General features: G+C 39.3%; 1 protein-coding gene across 9 annotated transcripts in view; it reads right to left on the bottom strand.

Annotated features, from left to right (window-relative positions):
* Nucleotides 1-533: 533 nt before the first annotated feature.
* Nucleotides 534-15,207, bottom strand: part of LOC119488121 (discs large homolog 1-like protein) — a 117,995-nt gene continuing 103,321 nt past the window's right edge. For 8 of the 9 annotated variants that reach the window (XM_037769430.1, XM_037769432.1, XM_037769433.1 and 5 more), the window contains 9 exons: nt 12,532-12,595; nt 9,758-9,773; nt 8,289-8,330; nt 7,845-7,895; nt 7,123-7,224; nt 5,874-6,046; nt 5,672-5,781; nt 4,952-5,043; nt 534-4,376 (listed from right to left, as the gene is read on the bottom strand). In XM_037769430.1, the coding sequence (XP_037625358.1) occupies nt 4,270-4,376; nt 4,952-5,043; nt 5,672-5,781; nt 5,874-6,046; nt 7,123-7,224; nt 7,845-7,895; nt 8,289-8,330; nt 9,758-9,773; nt 12,532-12,595 (757 nt within the window). In that variant the 3' untranslated portion in view covers nt 534-4,269. The remainder of the gene's footprint in view (nt 4,377-4,951; nt 5,044-5,671; nt 5,782-5,873; nt 6,047-7,122; nt 7,225-7,844; nt 7,896-8,288; nt 8,331-9,757; nt 9,774-12,531; nt 12,596-15,207) is intronic. The other variant, XM_037769431.1, reaches the window with a different exon arrangement.

Here is a 15,207-nt window from a genome sequence, read left to right as displayed (position 1 = left end):
CACTCCCCTAAAATGATCATTATGAACATATAGACATATCATAATGAACATAAACAACGAACATGGCTGTTGTTAATACTCACAGCTGACAAACTGGCAGCTCGTGGAAGACTCCGGTGACGCTCAATGAGTGCACGAGCAGAGTTCATGCACGTAGACAGGCAGACAGGTAAGCCGTCCAAGCTTATTAGTCCTGCGACAGCCACAAATACCAGATTCTTTTCTCTTTTTTGTCAGAGTATGTAATGTATTGATTGCTATCGGGATGTAAAGAGAATTTAAAAAAATATAACAAAAAAATCTCTCTAAAATACATTATCCTCCCTAGCTTTAAAGAGTCAGAAGATGCTTCACCTTCCCAGCCAAGGAGCTGGGTGTCTCTGCTAAAGGGAGCCACATTAGACATCAATAGAGACCACTACAAACCTGCAGTAGAGGTGAAAGTAAAGGAAAATATATTCATATTTACAGTTATTATATCACATTCATACACATTCCACAACGCAAAAAGAATAATCATCTCCGGTCATCGGTCGAGGGATTTCAGTAAATCTCAATGAAGACTTTTATTTTTTTTGTACCAAAATAGGCAGTTAGAGCAGGGATAAATATTATAATATGTTAGATATAGATCCATCTCTGTAATAGATTCTTTGCATCAGTGCTTTACTCTAACAGACAGTGGCATGGTCCCCTGGCTTAAACACACAGCCAGAGTCACACAGAGAGTCCAGTTCTGTCAACTGACAACATCACGGGTTCACTGGATTCATACAGGATTATAGATGGAAAGAAATCATTTAGCTGGACATTCTGTGAGGAAATATTAAAGCTTTCAAAAACACATGTGGTCAAAACTATTCATTGTTAAGAGTCTAATCTGTCGACAGAACGGTCTTTCTGTGCGTCTCTGGTCTCCAGTCAGCTTGGAGGAGTCGCCTCAGGGGGTTGAGGGTGGAGATGGGAAGTGGGTGGCTGACAAGGTCCATACAGGGGCTGTGTTACCAAAAGCATCTCGGTATTTCAAATGTTACGCCTAACAACAGAGATTATCGTCATGTTTCAGATAAGCCCCATTTGTGACTTCACTCTCTTTTTGCTCTGTTTTTGGTCTCCACCACCTCCTGAAGAAAACGTCCGACTCTTTAGCTGATAAATGTTCCACTATGTTCACCAGCTAGTTGTTAACTCTGTCTGTCTGCTGTTTGTTGCTTGGCAGGTAGCGTACAGTGGGTATATAAAGCTTTTTCACTGAAAACGGCTGCCTGCTGCGGACAAAAAACGACGCTATGATAGCGGTGAGAGTGAACCAAAACAGCTAAACAGTGAACTGAAACTCACTATAAAGCTCCGTAAAACAGAGGGAGCTGCAGATTCAGCTGATAATTATCTGTTCACATTGTCACATTGTTTTCACATTGTCATTTTATACATTGTTATTATAAAAATATTGATTATAGTCGCTTTAAGGGAAAAGCCAAATCATTATTTTTTAACCTGTTACCCAGCAGAGGGTTACGTCTTTAAGATGTCTCACAGATGTCTATATCTGCCCGGAAAAGATACAAGTTTGTTCGAAAATTTAAATAGTGACACTCACTGCTTTTCTTTTTTGCTGAAACGTACATTAAAAGGTGCCATGTAGAGTTTTCTTGTGTTATGTTTACATTCACAGCTGATCCTGCCACCAACTGTTGATCAGCATTAAAGCGCAAAACTAATGGCAAGATTTGAATAATGCTGCCCGTGGGTGTCCAGATGTGCAAAACGAGGGTGACGTGACTGAGCATCCAGCTTCCATATAGGCTACTTATACTGTAAAGTTGCATGTTGTAGCGCCTAAAATGCAGGAAATAGTGCTTCAAAAATAAAAACATCTTCCAGTCGTTTTTGGCAGACTGTAGAAGTCTGTGTGATCATGAAAACATCTTTGATGATACGACCCCATCGCTGGATAACAGGTACAAATATAACGCTTTGATTGTCCACCATTTGCCTGTGTCATGGAGTGACGGATGGAGCACTAAGGTCACAAATGGAGCTAGTTTCAGGTGTTGCTCATGCACACTGGGACTGAAGGCTCAAACATGTAAACCCAGCATGATGTTGCAAAAAAAAGGGCTAATGCAGTCGATTAGTGGGTCATAACCGTAGAGTTTACCAGAGTTCACCTGCTCTCTTTAACTACGTAACAATAGCATGACATACAGCAAATGACCATAAAGAGTTCCCTGACCTCGTTAGCTCTTTCAAACCATAATAATCACTGATAGCTGAAGGAAAAGTGAGCGTGTCACACATCCAAATACCAGAAACACTGTGATTCTGTCACGCTAAGATGCTTTTAAGAAACCAGCCCTCATTAGTGCAACTACAGTAAGAAGGAAAGCTATAACGATGATGCTGATGATTATGATCGTGATGATAGTGTTGATGAAGAAGGTGATACACTGTTTGATGCTAATGTCACACTGTGAATGTGGAGAAGGAAGAGGAGGAGAGACATGAAGGCATGAGACAGAGAGGAGGAGGAAGAGGAGGAGGAGGGGAGACAGAGAAGCCCTTCTGGGACGAAGAATTGGGTAATACAAGTTTTTTTTTTAAACGGAGTATCTGGGCCCGTATTTATCAAACTGCTAAAAGTTTGATAAAAGACTTGAAATCCGTCACTTTTACATTTAAGTGTTTTAGAAGGATTGTACAAACGATTATTGGTCATGATGAGCAATACGTGTAATTCAGAATAAGGAAGTTTTAGCCTATTATTTGCATTTGATGTGAACATTTAATAGGATTCTACACTGCTGTTCCTTTTGTTTATCAGGGTGCAAACAACAAGACAAACGTTGTCATTGGCTCTGTTTGCTATCACTTTCCATGCATCTTCATTATCTGCACTTGTCAATGTGGCACTAATGTTACCCTCATTATCAGTTTTCTCTGGTGTACCTCGTCTACCAACAGCAGAGTTCAGTTTGGTTTTCTATTTGTTTCCATTTCAGCCCATTATTTCATCCATAATTATGTATTATAAATATACTAGATTGTTGTTAATTCACTCTTAATTTATACTGGAGAATTTAAGAATGGATTTCACACAAATAAAATTGACTTTTTAACAATTAAAATGACACGTTTTTGCAAAATAAAATGAGTAAAATTGAAGCATTTTTAAGAACAATGACAGAGCGGATGTTTGGTAAATTCTTATCTCTGATTGGCTGTTCCTTCTCTGATCATACATGTTATTAATCATGTGATCACTTGAAAGCTGCTCTTAAAGGTCACACCTACACTTCACTGTACATCGGAGTGATGTTTCCTAATCTTTACTTTTAACGAATAACTTTTTTTATAAGCATAATTCTCAGAAATGTGAGAAATACAGGATCAGGGCTCCAAATGGACTCTAAAAACATTATGAGGCTCCATACTTATTTATTTTATCTAATTTTGTTTTCTACTTTAGTTTTGATTGAGAATGTCTGCTTGTTACAAGAAATATCGACAATAGTCCCAATTTTAGCAATCCTAAAATTCTTAAGATTATTTTCTTGCTACGTCTCTAAACAGTAATTGTACTATAGTTTAATTTTGGCCCTTGTTACCAAAAATGCTGGGGCACATTATAACGTTTTCACCTTATATCTGAAGATTGTAGTCTAAAGGGGAAAGGAGGAGGAGGAGGAGGAGGAGGAGGAGGAGGAGGAGGGGATACGAGAGAAAGACAGAAAAAGACTAAACGGGAGCAATGCCGTGAGGAAAGACAGACAGAATGGGAAGGAGATCAAGATTTTGTCCCAAAAACATGCTCTTAAAGCTACAGCGTGCAAAAGTCTGCCTCTTGGTGACAATATTATCATTACAAACCCATACATGAATGCATTACCCTTCGTTAATATGAAAACAACAACGACAACAACAATAAGAAGAACAATAATGAAATCAAATCAGATAATGGTACATGTCGCCTTGATTTGAACCACCTCCTTAAACATTAAGGAACTGAGCTGTAGGAAGATCCACCAATAGGCTGCTGGACAGACATTAGCCCCTCCCACTTCAGGAAGTAGCAGTCCCAGATAGTCCCAGCCTCGTCCGACTTCATGTGCTTGTGTGAATGTGTGTGTGTAGTAATGTGTGTGTACAAGAGAGAGAGAGAGAGAGAGAGAGAGAGAGGAAGCAGGCTGATAATAGAAAATTAGAGACGTAGGAAGTGTTGAGAGAGTGACGTGTGTGTGATCATGTAGTTAGTGTGTGTGTGTTTATTCAGAGTCGCTCCTTGGTGGGCACCCAGATGTAAGGACCAGACTGCTCCTCAATGATCTGCTTCACCTGCGAATACACTTCCTCTAGAGACAAGCCCTGGACGATAGCTGCAGACAGACAGAGAGAGAGAGAGAGATTAATATCCAAGAAGAACATTTACCAAAATATATTACCATGGTAACCCAATGTGTTTGCAAAAAAAAACTATAATGAAAATCTCCATTAAAGGAGGAGGGCCTTTAAAGGTCAACATCTGTGTATTTCAGTGTGTGCTTGTGTATGTTTGTTCTTTACACATACTTCCTATATGGGAAAATAAAGTGATGAATCCGTCCCCTCAAGACCAAGAAGTACATATTTTAACCGTAACATAATGTCTAGCTTGTAAAAATGTAATGTTTGGGGAATATGATTATTCTCTTTCCTGCCCAAAGATAGATGAGAAGATTGATACTAGTCTATTAGATTAGAGTACTATCAATCATCTCTACTTACTCTCGGAAAGAAAGTGTATTTCCCAATAACGTTTTCTTGGTCCTGGGCTGTCAAATTCCCAGAAATGTCTGACATGGAAAACTGACTTTCTATTCACACAAGACATCATCACAGAAATTTCACAGAACATTGACGGGTTACAGTGATCGTGTTTGTATGTGTACATGTTTGTGTGCAGGTGACTCACCGGTGAAGAACTCTGTGAACTCCTGCTCCAGTTTGACAGCTCTCTCGAAGGTCTTCCTCGCCTGCTCCTCAGTGAAACGCTTGTTCATCTCTCTGGACAGACAGACAGACAAGAGTTACAAATATCAAGGTACACAACAAGAATTTAAAAACATCCACACTGGAACTGGACCAAGTGAGTGAATGAGAATATACCACTAACCAAGTTGCAGCTAGCCCACAGTTTGTCTGAAGGTAGTTATTTTACCTGCATGACTGCATGGTTATCATACTCATAGAACATTGTTTATGTTACTGCCAGTGATACGTACAGGGTTTTGCTTAAATTGTATGACATTTCCAATGTTACATACAGGATGTTGAGCTTGAAACAACAGTTGACAAAACTATCTCACCACGAGGTCCATTTAGTGGCTTTTTCTGGAGCTTTCAACCCCTTGACATTATCCTGATCAGGAAATAAGAGCCTGTTCAGTTGTCATGAAACTGTAGATGTTCATTCCTCTGAGGACTTTTAGGATCTCTCATCCATGTTGTGCTGGAAAGTTGAGCTTGTGCGTCGAGCTGCTGACGAGGACTGTTTGATATGGCCGAAAGCTCCAAAATGAGCTAATAAAAGGACTTTGTGGTGAGATTGTTTTTGTAAACTGCTTTTACCAAGGTCAACAATGAACTCTAAAGCTCAACTAAAGGTAAGTAAAGTAAACTTTACGTTACTTACAGGATGTTGTCGACGTTGCGTGGTCTAATGAAGACAGCGATGGGATGGAGGCCTGCCAACTGGAGACGCTTTATCGCATTCCCTGATACATCCAGTATACAGTGTTTACCCTGGGAGAGAGACATATGTCCTCCATCAATCTGTTTCATCTGTCCTATGTATTATCTCTCTCTCTCCTCACACACTCTCTCTTTAAACTCACCTTGTCAGCGACTTCTTTGACCGACTGTATGCTGGTTCCATACAGATGGTTGTTATACTGTCCAGCCTCTATGAACTTGTGTTCCTGGATCTCTCCCTCCATGAGCTCTCTGGAGGCCATAAAGTGGTAATCTCTGCCGTCCACCTCGTAGTCTCGCCGCGGCCGCGTTGTGTCTGAGGATCAGAGATTTTACACACATTAAGCTATTACTTAATATAAATATAACCTCATATATAGAGTATATACAGTATGATGATGATGATGAGGTCCATTTCATTTTTTTTAATATAATTTTGCATATGCTGTTTTGTATGTGTCAAGCTGTATGTATTTGTATACAGGCCCATCTATTGACAGGTGTCAAAAACTATTTTAGGCTTTAAATGTTGTGGTATTTGGTTGATGCTGTGTACTTTAGTACTTTAAGTATAAAAGTATTATATAATATATAATATATATACATTATATATTATATAAAAAAAAAAAAAAAAAAGCAATAACAGAGAGGATAAAGTAAAGATGGTGGTGATCCAGCTTACTGCTGACCTCTGACTTCTTTCCAGATTGAGTAAAAGAACATTTTAAAGCTAAATACTTTTGAGGATTTACACTTTAAAGGAACTGAGTTGGCCTGAATTGATTCACTTGAATCATTGATTTTGATCTTTTATTTTCACAATTTGTCTCTCTGTCCCTCCTCTGCAGCCATATTTATAATTTTCCCAAACCAAACCAAACCCAAACCAAACCCAAACCAAACCAAACCAAACCATTGCCATTCTCCTTCCACCCATCAGATGCTCTCGGACTTTCCCTCCACTTCCCCATCACCTGACTGCCCCGTCCATCTGCTCACCTGTCTTCCAAATATTTAACCAGCCCTTTTTACTTTACTCTTTGTCAGTTCATCTTAGTTGCTTTGTTGGTTTGTAGTTTTGTGCTTTTGTGTTCATTACCTTTATGTTTACCTGGACATGTCTACCTGTCTGCCTCCTCAGTCTGCGTTTGGGTCCTATCTTCGTTGCCCTGCATAACCAGCCGTGACCATTTGCTTTCACTACACTTCTTCTAGTGAGTTCATAAAAAGATGCTGACGAGTGTACGACAAAAATCTAACATTTTATTTTACGTCAGCTTTCATTACAGCATTATTTTATAGTTTTCATAGTGTGTCTTTGCCTTGTGTGCAAAGTTCCAGTATTATTTTAGAGGTCACTGTTGGGATTCATCACAAAGTGAAGACACTCACGTGGGACGCAGGAGCCAAACTTGTCAGGGAACTCAGAGATGAGGTCATCGTTGATCCGATCTTTCATCGGTCCGAGAATGATGACTGGCCGCGTGTAATTAACTGGGATGTGACAAAAAGAATCAGGTCAGCACATATAGATACACAGTTTGTTGAGCTAAGCAATGCCAACACTCGGAAATATAAAACTAACTATAACACTAATTATGAAGCAAATATATCATATTATATTATTGATTATATTTATTCTTTATTTAGAATTTATTTATACTGATAATAATAATGAATTTAAATTATATAGCACACTTTCAAATACAGTGAAATCTCAAGGTGCTTCACACAAAGCGCAAAACAATCACAATACAACTTTAATACAATTTACACAAGAAACATGCGATTAGAAGCGTAAAAATATTAAATTATAGACAAATTATTTTCCAACATAAGTTAAAACTAAGTAAAAATACTATAAAATCATAGTAATTATAAAACCCTAGGGTAAAGCTAAAAGGAACAGGTGAGTTTTAAGATTAGATTTAAAAACAGTAAGGTCCTTTTTCATATTTCAAGACGGACGTTGGGGAGAGATAGCAAAAGTAAGTCTTGCGAATATAATGATTTGTGTATATGCTGTTGAAAGCCTTCAGTAACCCTACTTCCCAAGAAAACAAATGAACCTTGAGAGACTGAAACAAAAGCATGATGTGAAGTTTAGCACTGACCTTCCTGCTGCATGACAGGTTGGTAGGTGAGGAGGGTTTCCTCCTGGCCGGCTGATCGGACAAAGAGAAATGATGGACACGTTTAGAGACAGGGTGGGTGGGATTATTAACAACAAAACACAGCCGACCCTTTTCTACTTCTGGACTAAACTTCTTCAACAGCTCTGGAAAAGCAGGCTGGAGAAGCAGAGAAAGGTAACACACACACACACGCACACACACACACACATGCACATAAGAACACAATAATCACAACACACAAAAACACATGTGCATGTATGCATGACACGCCCACAAGCACACACAGAGAAACACACACAAATAAAACAAAAACTGAACAAGAACGAGTAAAGAAGGAAGAGAGAGAGAGAGAAGAAAAGAAAGATAGAAAGAAAGAAAGAAAGAAGGAAAGCAAGAAAGAGATAGAGGAGGGTCTAGACTTACAGGAACTACTCTCACTATCGCTGGTGCCAGAGGTTACCAGCTCTGGAAGGACAAGACAGGTCAGAGTCAGCAACACACACACATACAAACAAACAAACAGACAAACACACACAGACTTGCATTGTTTCTATGTCACACAACCACCAACACACTTTCACTTAGAAAAGAAAAAACATCAGCCACACGATATCTTTCCATCCATCTGTTTTCCACATACGTTCATCCTGTTCAGTTGAGCTAGAGGCTATCCCAGCATGCATCATACATCCCGCAGGGCAAGGCAAGTTTAGCACATTTCAGCAACAAGGCAAAGAGCACGGCAAAAGTGTGTGGACACCTGAACATCACAGCCTCCAAGAGACAACACGGTTAACCGCTTCCTTTAAAAGTTCTACTTTATTACATTAATAAATACACAACAAAGTCCAGAGGATTCCCCTGAAAAACAGCCAACGTGGGCATCAAATATTGTACTTTTCCTAATGTAATAAAGGAGAAATTTTAAAGGGGTACTCTAGCGATTTGTGAGACTTGTGAGAGACGGATTAAAAAACAGAATGGTCAAAATGAAAACAGCAGATGTCGCATAATGCAACTCAATAGCGTCTTTCATTAGACCCCGTCTCCTACATGTCCATTTCTTTCAAAACTCTGCACCTCCAGCTGTTAAAAATGTTATTGTCACAAACTTCCCAGACACACTACAAACATTTGCAGTAGTGGAAAGTAACTAAGTACATTTACTCAAGTACTGTACTTAGGTACAATTCTGAGGTATTTGTATTTTAATCTCATGCTATGTTATACTTCTACTCCACTACATCTCAGATGAAAATATTGTACTTTTCATAGTTATAGCTGCTTTACAAATTAAGATTTTAAATTACCCAAAAGCATGTCAAATGAGTACTTCTACTTTAGATACTTTAAGTACATGATAATAATACTTATGTACTTTCACTTAAGTAGAATTTTGAATCTAGAAGAAAGTATTTCTTCACTGTGGTATTGCTGCTTTTTCTTCAGTTTAAGACCTGAATACTAACACTGAACATTTGTTTTGTGGACAACTGCAGTTTTTCCAAACGCATGGCAACTTGTGCAGTAGTACACAACACATTTGTTTTGTATGTGTACTACTGCAGTTTTTTACTATCACACTTTTGGTTGCTGGCTGTCCTAAAACTACACACTGATTGAATAAGCTATCCTGGACAGTGGCCTTATGGCTTCAAACTTTACACTCCTTTAAAGTGAACTTTACTGTCCATTTCAGTACTCCCTCTTCATCCTCCCTCTCCGTCATACTCCTCTTCCTCCATCCCAGTGCAGGATTGAGGAGGAGGAGTTTGAAGGAGGATTCAAGAGATAAGATGAGGGTGGAGGTGAAGGTACGGTAGTGTCAGTCCGGTTTGAGCTGAAGTTACATATACTGACCAGCAGGTGTCACTGATAGAGGGAATACCTACCTTTATCATCCTGGTCCTGCAGAGAGAGAGAGAGAGAGAGAGAGAGAGAGAGAGAGAGAGAGAGAGAGCATTAATCATCATACCGAGGACGATCACAACAGTATCTTGACTGCTATCAGCTGAAGCCCTGTTTGAAAGCTCACAGCTTCTCTATTCCTCTCACACCCAGTTTGAGTGAGCAAGACTAATTTGCAGTCTTTCTCAAAGCACGGAGCCAGGGGATACAGCGTGTGTGTGTGTGTGTGTGTGTGTGTGTGTGCGTGTGTGTGTGTGTGTATGTGTGATCATTTTTAATTATCAGCTCTTCACCGTGCAGAGTTGCTGATTGCAGACTTGCTGATTCACACAGCGCGAGGAAAACAGAGAGCGAGCTGACAACACAGTGATATCAATAGCTCGTGTTAGACTCGTGTGTCAGCTCTCATCATCACGCTGTGTGAAGTGTGATTAAAGACTCGTCATCGCCTCTGAGCTCAGACTGGAAACTTTCTAAATCACAAAGTAACAAAAAGCTAGTTTGTGTACTTTTAATTAGTCTCTAATTAGTATTTAACCCGCCTACACTTTTCCTAGTAACAAGTGGTGTCGCCTCAAGACATGTTTTTGTAAACTCATAATCATAGGAGCTGTTCGACTCGTCAGTTTGTTGATTCAACTGCAAAACAGTGAAATTATTGCTCTACAGATGAAAACAGTCATGTAGAAGTAGTCAACAAAGATCCTAATGACTGACTGGTTGAATAAAGTAATAAGAAGAAGGAATAATCATCTCAATATCAGTACAACAGTAACAGCGATCCATTTACTCTATTACTGTATCTCTGGGTCTCTCTAAAAATATCTTTTTGCAGCACCCGATTTGACTATTATCAGGCCATTAGATAGGCGTTATCAGTCGCTATAAGCACCATAGATGTGGGTCATTTAGGGCCTACTACGGTAAAAAAAGTGAAAGTGAAACTTAAAAGCAAAGCGTTCTAACGTGTTGTAAAACTGAATGAAATGTCATGTTTTGAACACAAACAAAAAGTATCTTTAGGTTTAGGCAAAAAAAACAAAACACTTAGTTAAGTTTAGGGAAAATACATTGTGTTTTGGGTTAAAATAACTACGAACACAAAGACAACTACACATTGTTGGTTTCACACAGGATGCAAACTTAAGTCTGTTGGGTGGAAAACCCTGTGCAATGTCTATACTACAGCGCCTGACTTTCACTTCTGCTCCTCTCATAATTACTACGGTTGCTAGAGGTCACTGTGGTGTTCTTTTATACCTTCTTTTGGTGATCTACCACATGAACAGATGATAAAATCTACTAGTGGGTGTAGTAGGCCCCTATTGACCCACATCTATGAGGCTTATAGTGACTGATAACGCCTATTTCATAACCTGACAACAGTCTAATCAGCTGTTTAAACAGCTGCAGCTCATTTAGAATCAAGTTGAGGTTGCTACACTGGCTTTCAGAATTCACAAGTCACGTTATAAACTTAGAAAATTGTACCTGTAATGCTTCTCTGTAGAGCTGTAGCATTTGATCCTAGGTGGATTAATATTGTAGATTCTACAATATAAACTGGTCAGTTTATTGTCACCAGAATACGGAGCTGCTTTTAGATCTGCACTGTAAATCTATTCTTTTATGTTCTTTACTTTTGATTTTACTTATACTTTGCTACTTTATTGTTTATTTAGTCTCACTACCTTACATAAAACACTCACCTGCATATGTGCTATAAAGTAACGTCTTGCCTTTAGCAAACTATTAAAATGGACTTTTCTTTTAACCTCGTTGAATTCATTTTCCATATATTTTCCATATGTTATATGTTATATTGTTGTAGGGCTGCAATTAATGATTATTTTCATTGTTGATTAGTCTGTCTATTATTTTATTGATTAATCGATTAGTTGTTTGGTCTATAAAATGTCAGAAAATGGTGAAAAATGTGGATCAGTGTTTCCCAAAGCCCAAGATGACGTCCTCAAACGTCTTGTTTTGTCCACAACTCAAAGATATTTCTGAAACCCACACATGGTCATACTGATTCATCGTTTACTTTTTTCATTTCTCTGAAACGTACTGTTATATTGTTTTATTGCTTCTTTGTGAAATATTGTACTTATTTTATAGTATTTTATGCTTTTTCTTCAGTTTGTTAGTTGCTTTCTGGAGCTAGTAGGCATAAAATAATTTCACTACATGTTGTGCTGAGTATGATTGTGTTGTGCTCTCACATTGAGACAGCTTAGATGAGAAATGATAGAAAGGTTTCACATCTCTGTGTGGAAGTATTGTTTCTACTCAGATTGTATTAACAGCACAGTTATACATAATGAAGTGGACAGGTGAAAAAACACTTTCCTCTGCAAATAACACAATATCACAGCTTCTTTTGCATGTAGTTCAACAGCATCTCAACACGTTCTCATTCGAGTTTTCACCTGAGAACTGAAGTTGAAGCTATTATTAAAAGTTTCACATGGTTTTCATGATTTATGTTGTTATGTTGCTTGTTTTTTGAGAATGTTTGACACTTTCATAAAAAGGATTAAATGTTTTTAAAGCAACAACCTTTAGTCTTAATGTTATAAATGAGAAGGGAGGATATTTCTTCTGACTTTATCTGTCCTACTATATAGTTCCTCATTTGAGTAATGAAGCCCATGCTGGTTAGTGCAGCAAACACCAATAAGGGGAACTCTAAGATGTGACTGAAGTGACCTTTGTGAGGACCAAACATCATTTTCATCATCGGGTTGCTACTCACCGATCTGTCCCCAGACCTCGTCACTCTGACCGTCTTTAACCGCGACCTCTCTTTTTTCTCTGCCCTGTGAGATGGAAACGACAAGACAATAAAAACATTGAGAGAGATGCTGAGAGAGGACAGATACAAACACACACATCAGAGTTAACTTTGGATACTAGCAAGTACAAAGAAATGTAGCTGATTTGAATTTACTTCCTATCCCCTCTGTTTGAATCTGTTGATTCTTCAGACAAAGTTTAATAAGATATTGGTTTTACACAGAAGATGGTGTTTGGTGAGGAGTTGGGAAAGATTTGTTGTGAAGACAATTTCAGAAACGGAAACAAATCAAGCATCAATCTTTCTTCAGGCATATCAGACCTTATTCATCGCTTCATTGAGAAACACAACAGTAACTGTTCACAGTGAAAAAAAATGGGGATGGTAATTAGGTGATAATAAGCAAGTAAACTATTTGAAATTTCTTTTACCAAATTACCCAAATATTTACTCAGAATCTATTGAAAATTACTTTATTATAAACATTATTTAACTAGACTAAATAGGGCCCTTAGGCTTAAGAAGCAGCTGTGCGCTGCTCTTCATCGGAGGTGGAAAACCAAAACTAATAGGAGACACTTCTGATCAGGCACAAATCTCTATAATTATTAAATAATGTTTATAATAAAGTCATTTTCGATACATTTTGAGGTAAATATTGGGGTAATTCCAAAGAAATTTCAAATAGGTTACTTGCTAATTATCACCTAATTGCCATGAAATTTGTGGACCTGTAAAATGAGGTGTTACCTCCAGATGTTCTGTAACTTGATAGTAAAGAGGACATTGAGCTTCATGTCCACTATCAGAATGGGACTTCCTTATAACAAATGCAAAGGGTTGAGAGTGGGACAAGACCAAAATACTTTAGTCTCGGGGTAGAAAATACACTTTCACCTCATACAGGGTTCTGCTCGCTCCTGCTAAGGAGACAGTTTTGTCTGCTAAGTTTAAATTTAGATTTGTCACTTCCTGTGCAGAGCCACTTCCTGCTGGTGATCACACTCAACACTAAGATGTGAAATAAGGTGAATCTGCAGCGTCTCAGCTCAGGGACCTCGTTTTATAATTTAGGCTGAAAAGCCAGATGTGCTTTTATACAAAGTCTTGAATGATGTAGCTTTCAGTCTCCTAATGTCTGTAAACAGCCAAAACTGTCACTGAAAACAGACCAGCAGAGACGAAGTCCACAGCAGAGATTACAACAATAACCAAAGGAACAATGTTAGACTGCAGGCTATCCTTTCGCTTTTAATCCCTGGTGACAGCTCGGCTGCTCTAGAAGGATTTAAAACCCAACAATAGCTTCATGTGAGCATGTTTACACTCCTGCATCAGCACATGAGTTGTATTTGTTTCTCCTCTCTCCTCTTTTTCCTTTCCTTCAAAACACATGATTAGAAAGAATCAACTGGACACGTGAGGGAAGAAGAAGAGAGGAGGACAAGGAGCAGGTGAAACTGAGAGAGGAAGAGAAATAGGAAGAGAGGAGAGGAGAGCAGAAAGAGGAGGAGAAGAAGGAGAGGAGGAGGAAGAGCAGACGAAGCAGAAAAAGCAGGAGAAGAGGACGAGGAGAGGACGAGAGGAGATGGAGCAGAAAGATGAGGCAAGAAGGAGGATTAGGAGGAGAAGGAAAAAGGAAAAGGAGAAGAAGGAAAGGAGGACGGGAGGAGAGGAAGAGTGGGAGAGGAGAGGAGAGGAGAAGGAGGAGCAGGTGAAACAGAAAGACGAAGAAAAGAAGCACGAGAGGACAGCAGAAAGAGGAGGAGGACAGGTGGAGATGAGGTGGAAGAGGAGAGGAGAAGGAGGAGTAGGTGGAGCAGAAAAGGGAGGAGAAGAGAACAAGGAGGAGATGGAGAAGAAAGATGTGGGAAAGAGGAGGATTAGGAAGAGGAGAAGAAAAGGAGAGGAGAGGTGGAAGAGGACAGAAGGAGGGAAGGAGGAGGAGAGGAGCAGGAAAGCAGCAGGAGAGGAGGATAGTCTGGGAGGAGGAGGAGAGAAGAGGAGGAGGACCAGGTGGACCAGAAAGAGGAGGAGAAGGAGGACATAGAGGAGAAGAGGTTGAGGAGAGGAAGAGAGGGAGGACATAGAGGAGAAGAGGTTGAGGAGAGGAGGAGAGGGATGACATAGAGGAGAAGATGTTGAGGGGAAGAGGAGAGGGATGACATAGAGGAGAAGAGGTTGACGAGAGGGATGACATAGAGGAGAAGAGGTTGAGGGAAGGAGGAGAGGGATGACATAGAGGAGAAGAGGTTGAGGAGAGGAGGAGAGGGAGGACATAGTGGAAAAGAGGTTGAGGTGAGGAGGAGACGGAAGGACAGACAGACAGGACATGTGTTGAGATTGAGGAAAGTTAAACAGCCTTTATCAAAAAATGGCTGCTTATTTCACTAATTAACTTCTCATATTAGACCTCATATCATCACACGAGCCTCTAATCAATAATTGATCAACGTTCTCCATCTATAAATCCTCTATCTAATGCCTCCTCTTCTAATATCCAAACCTCTGGTAACTGTACTCTAATCTCTTCTTTAATAATAAAGTGCTATTAGTTTTTACCATAACTCAGTTACCCCTAATGCACCAGCCTCTAGTCTAACACCTCCCGACTGTCTAAACCCCTGTGTGACA

Source organism: Sebastes umbrosus, chromosome 5 (assembly GCF_015220745.1).
Source record: "Sebastes umbrosus isolate fSebUmb1 chromosome 5, fSebUmb1.pri, whole genome shotgun sequence".
Classification (NCBI taxonomy): Eukaryota; Metazoa; Chordata; class Actinopteri; order Perciformes; family Sebastidae; genus Sebastes; species Sebastes umbrosus.
Note: the sequence above shows the minus strand (reverse complement) of the source record. Positions and strands in the feature narration are given on the sequence as shown.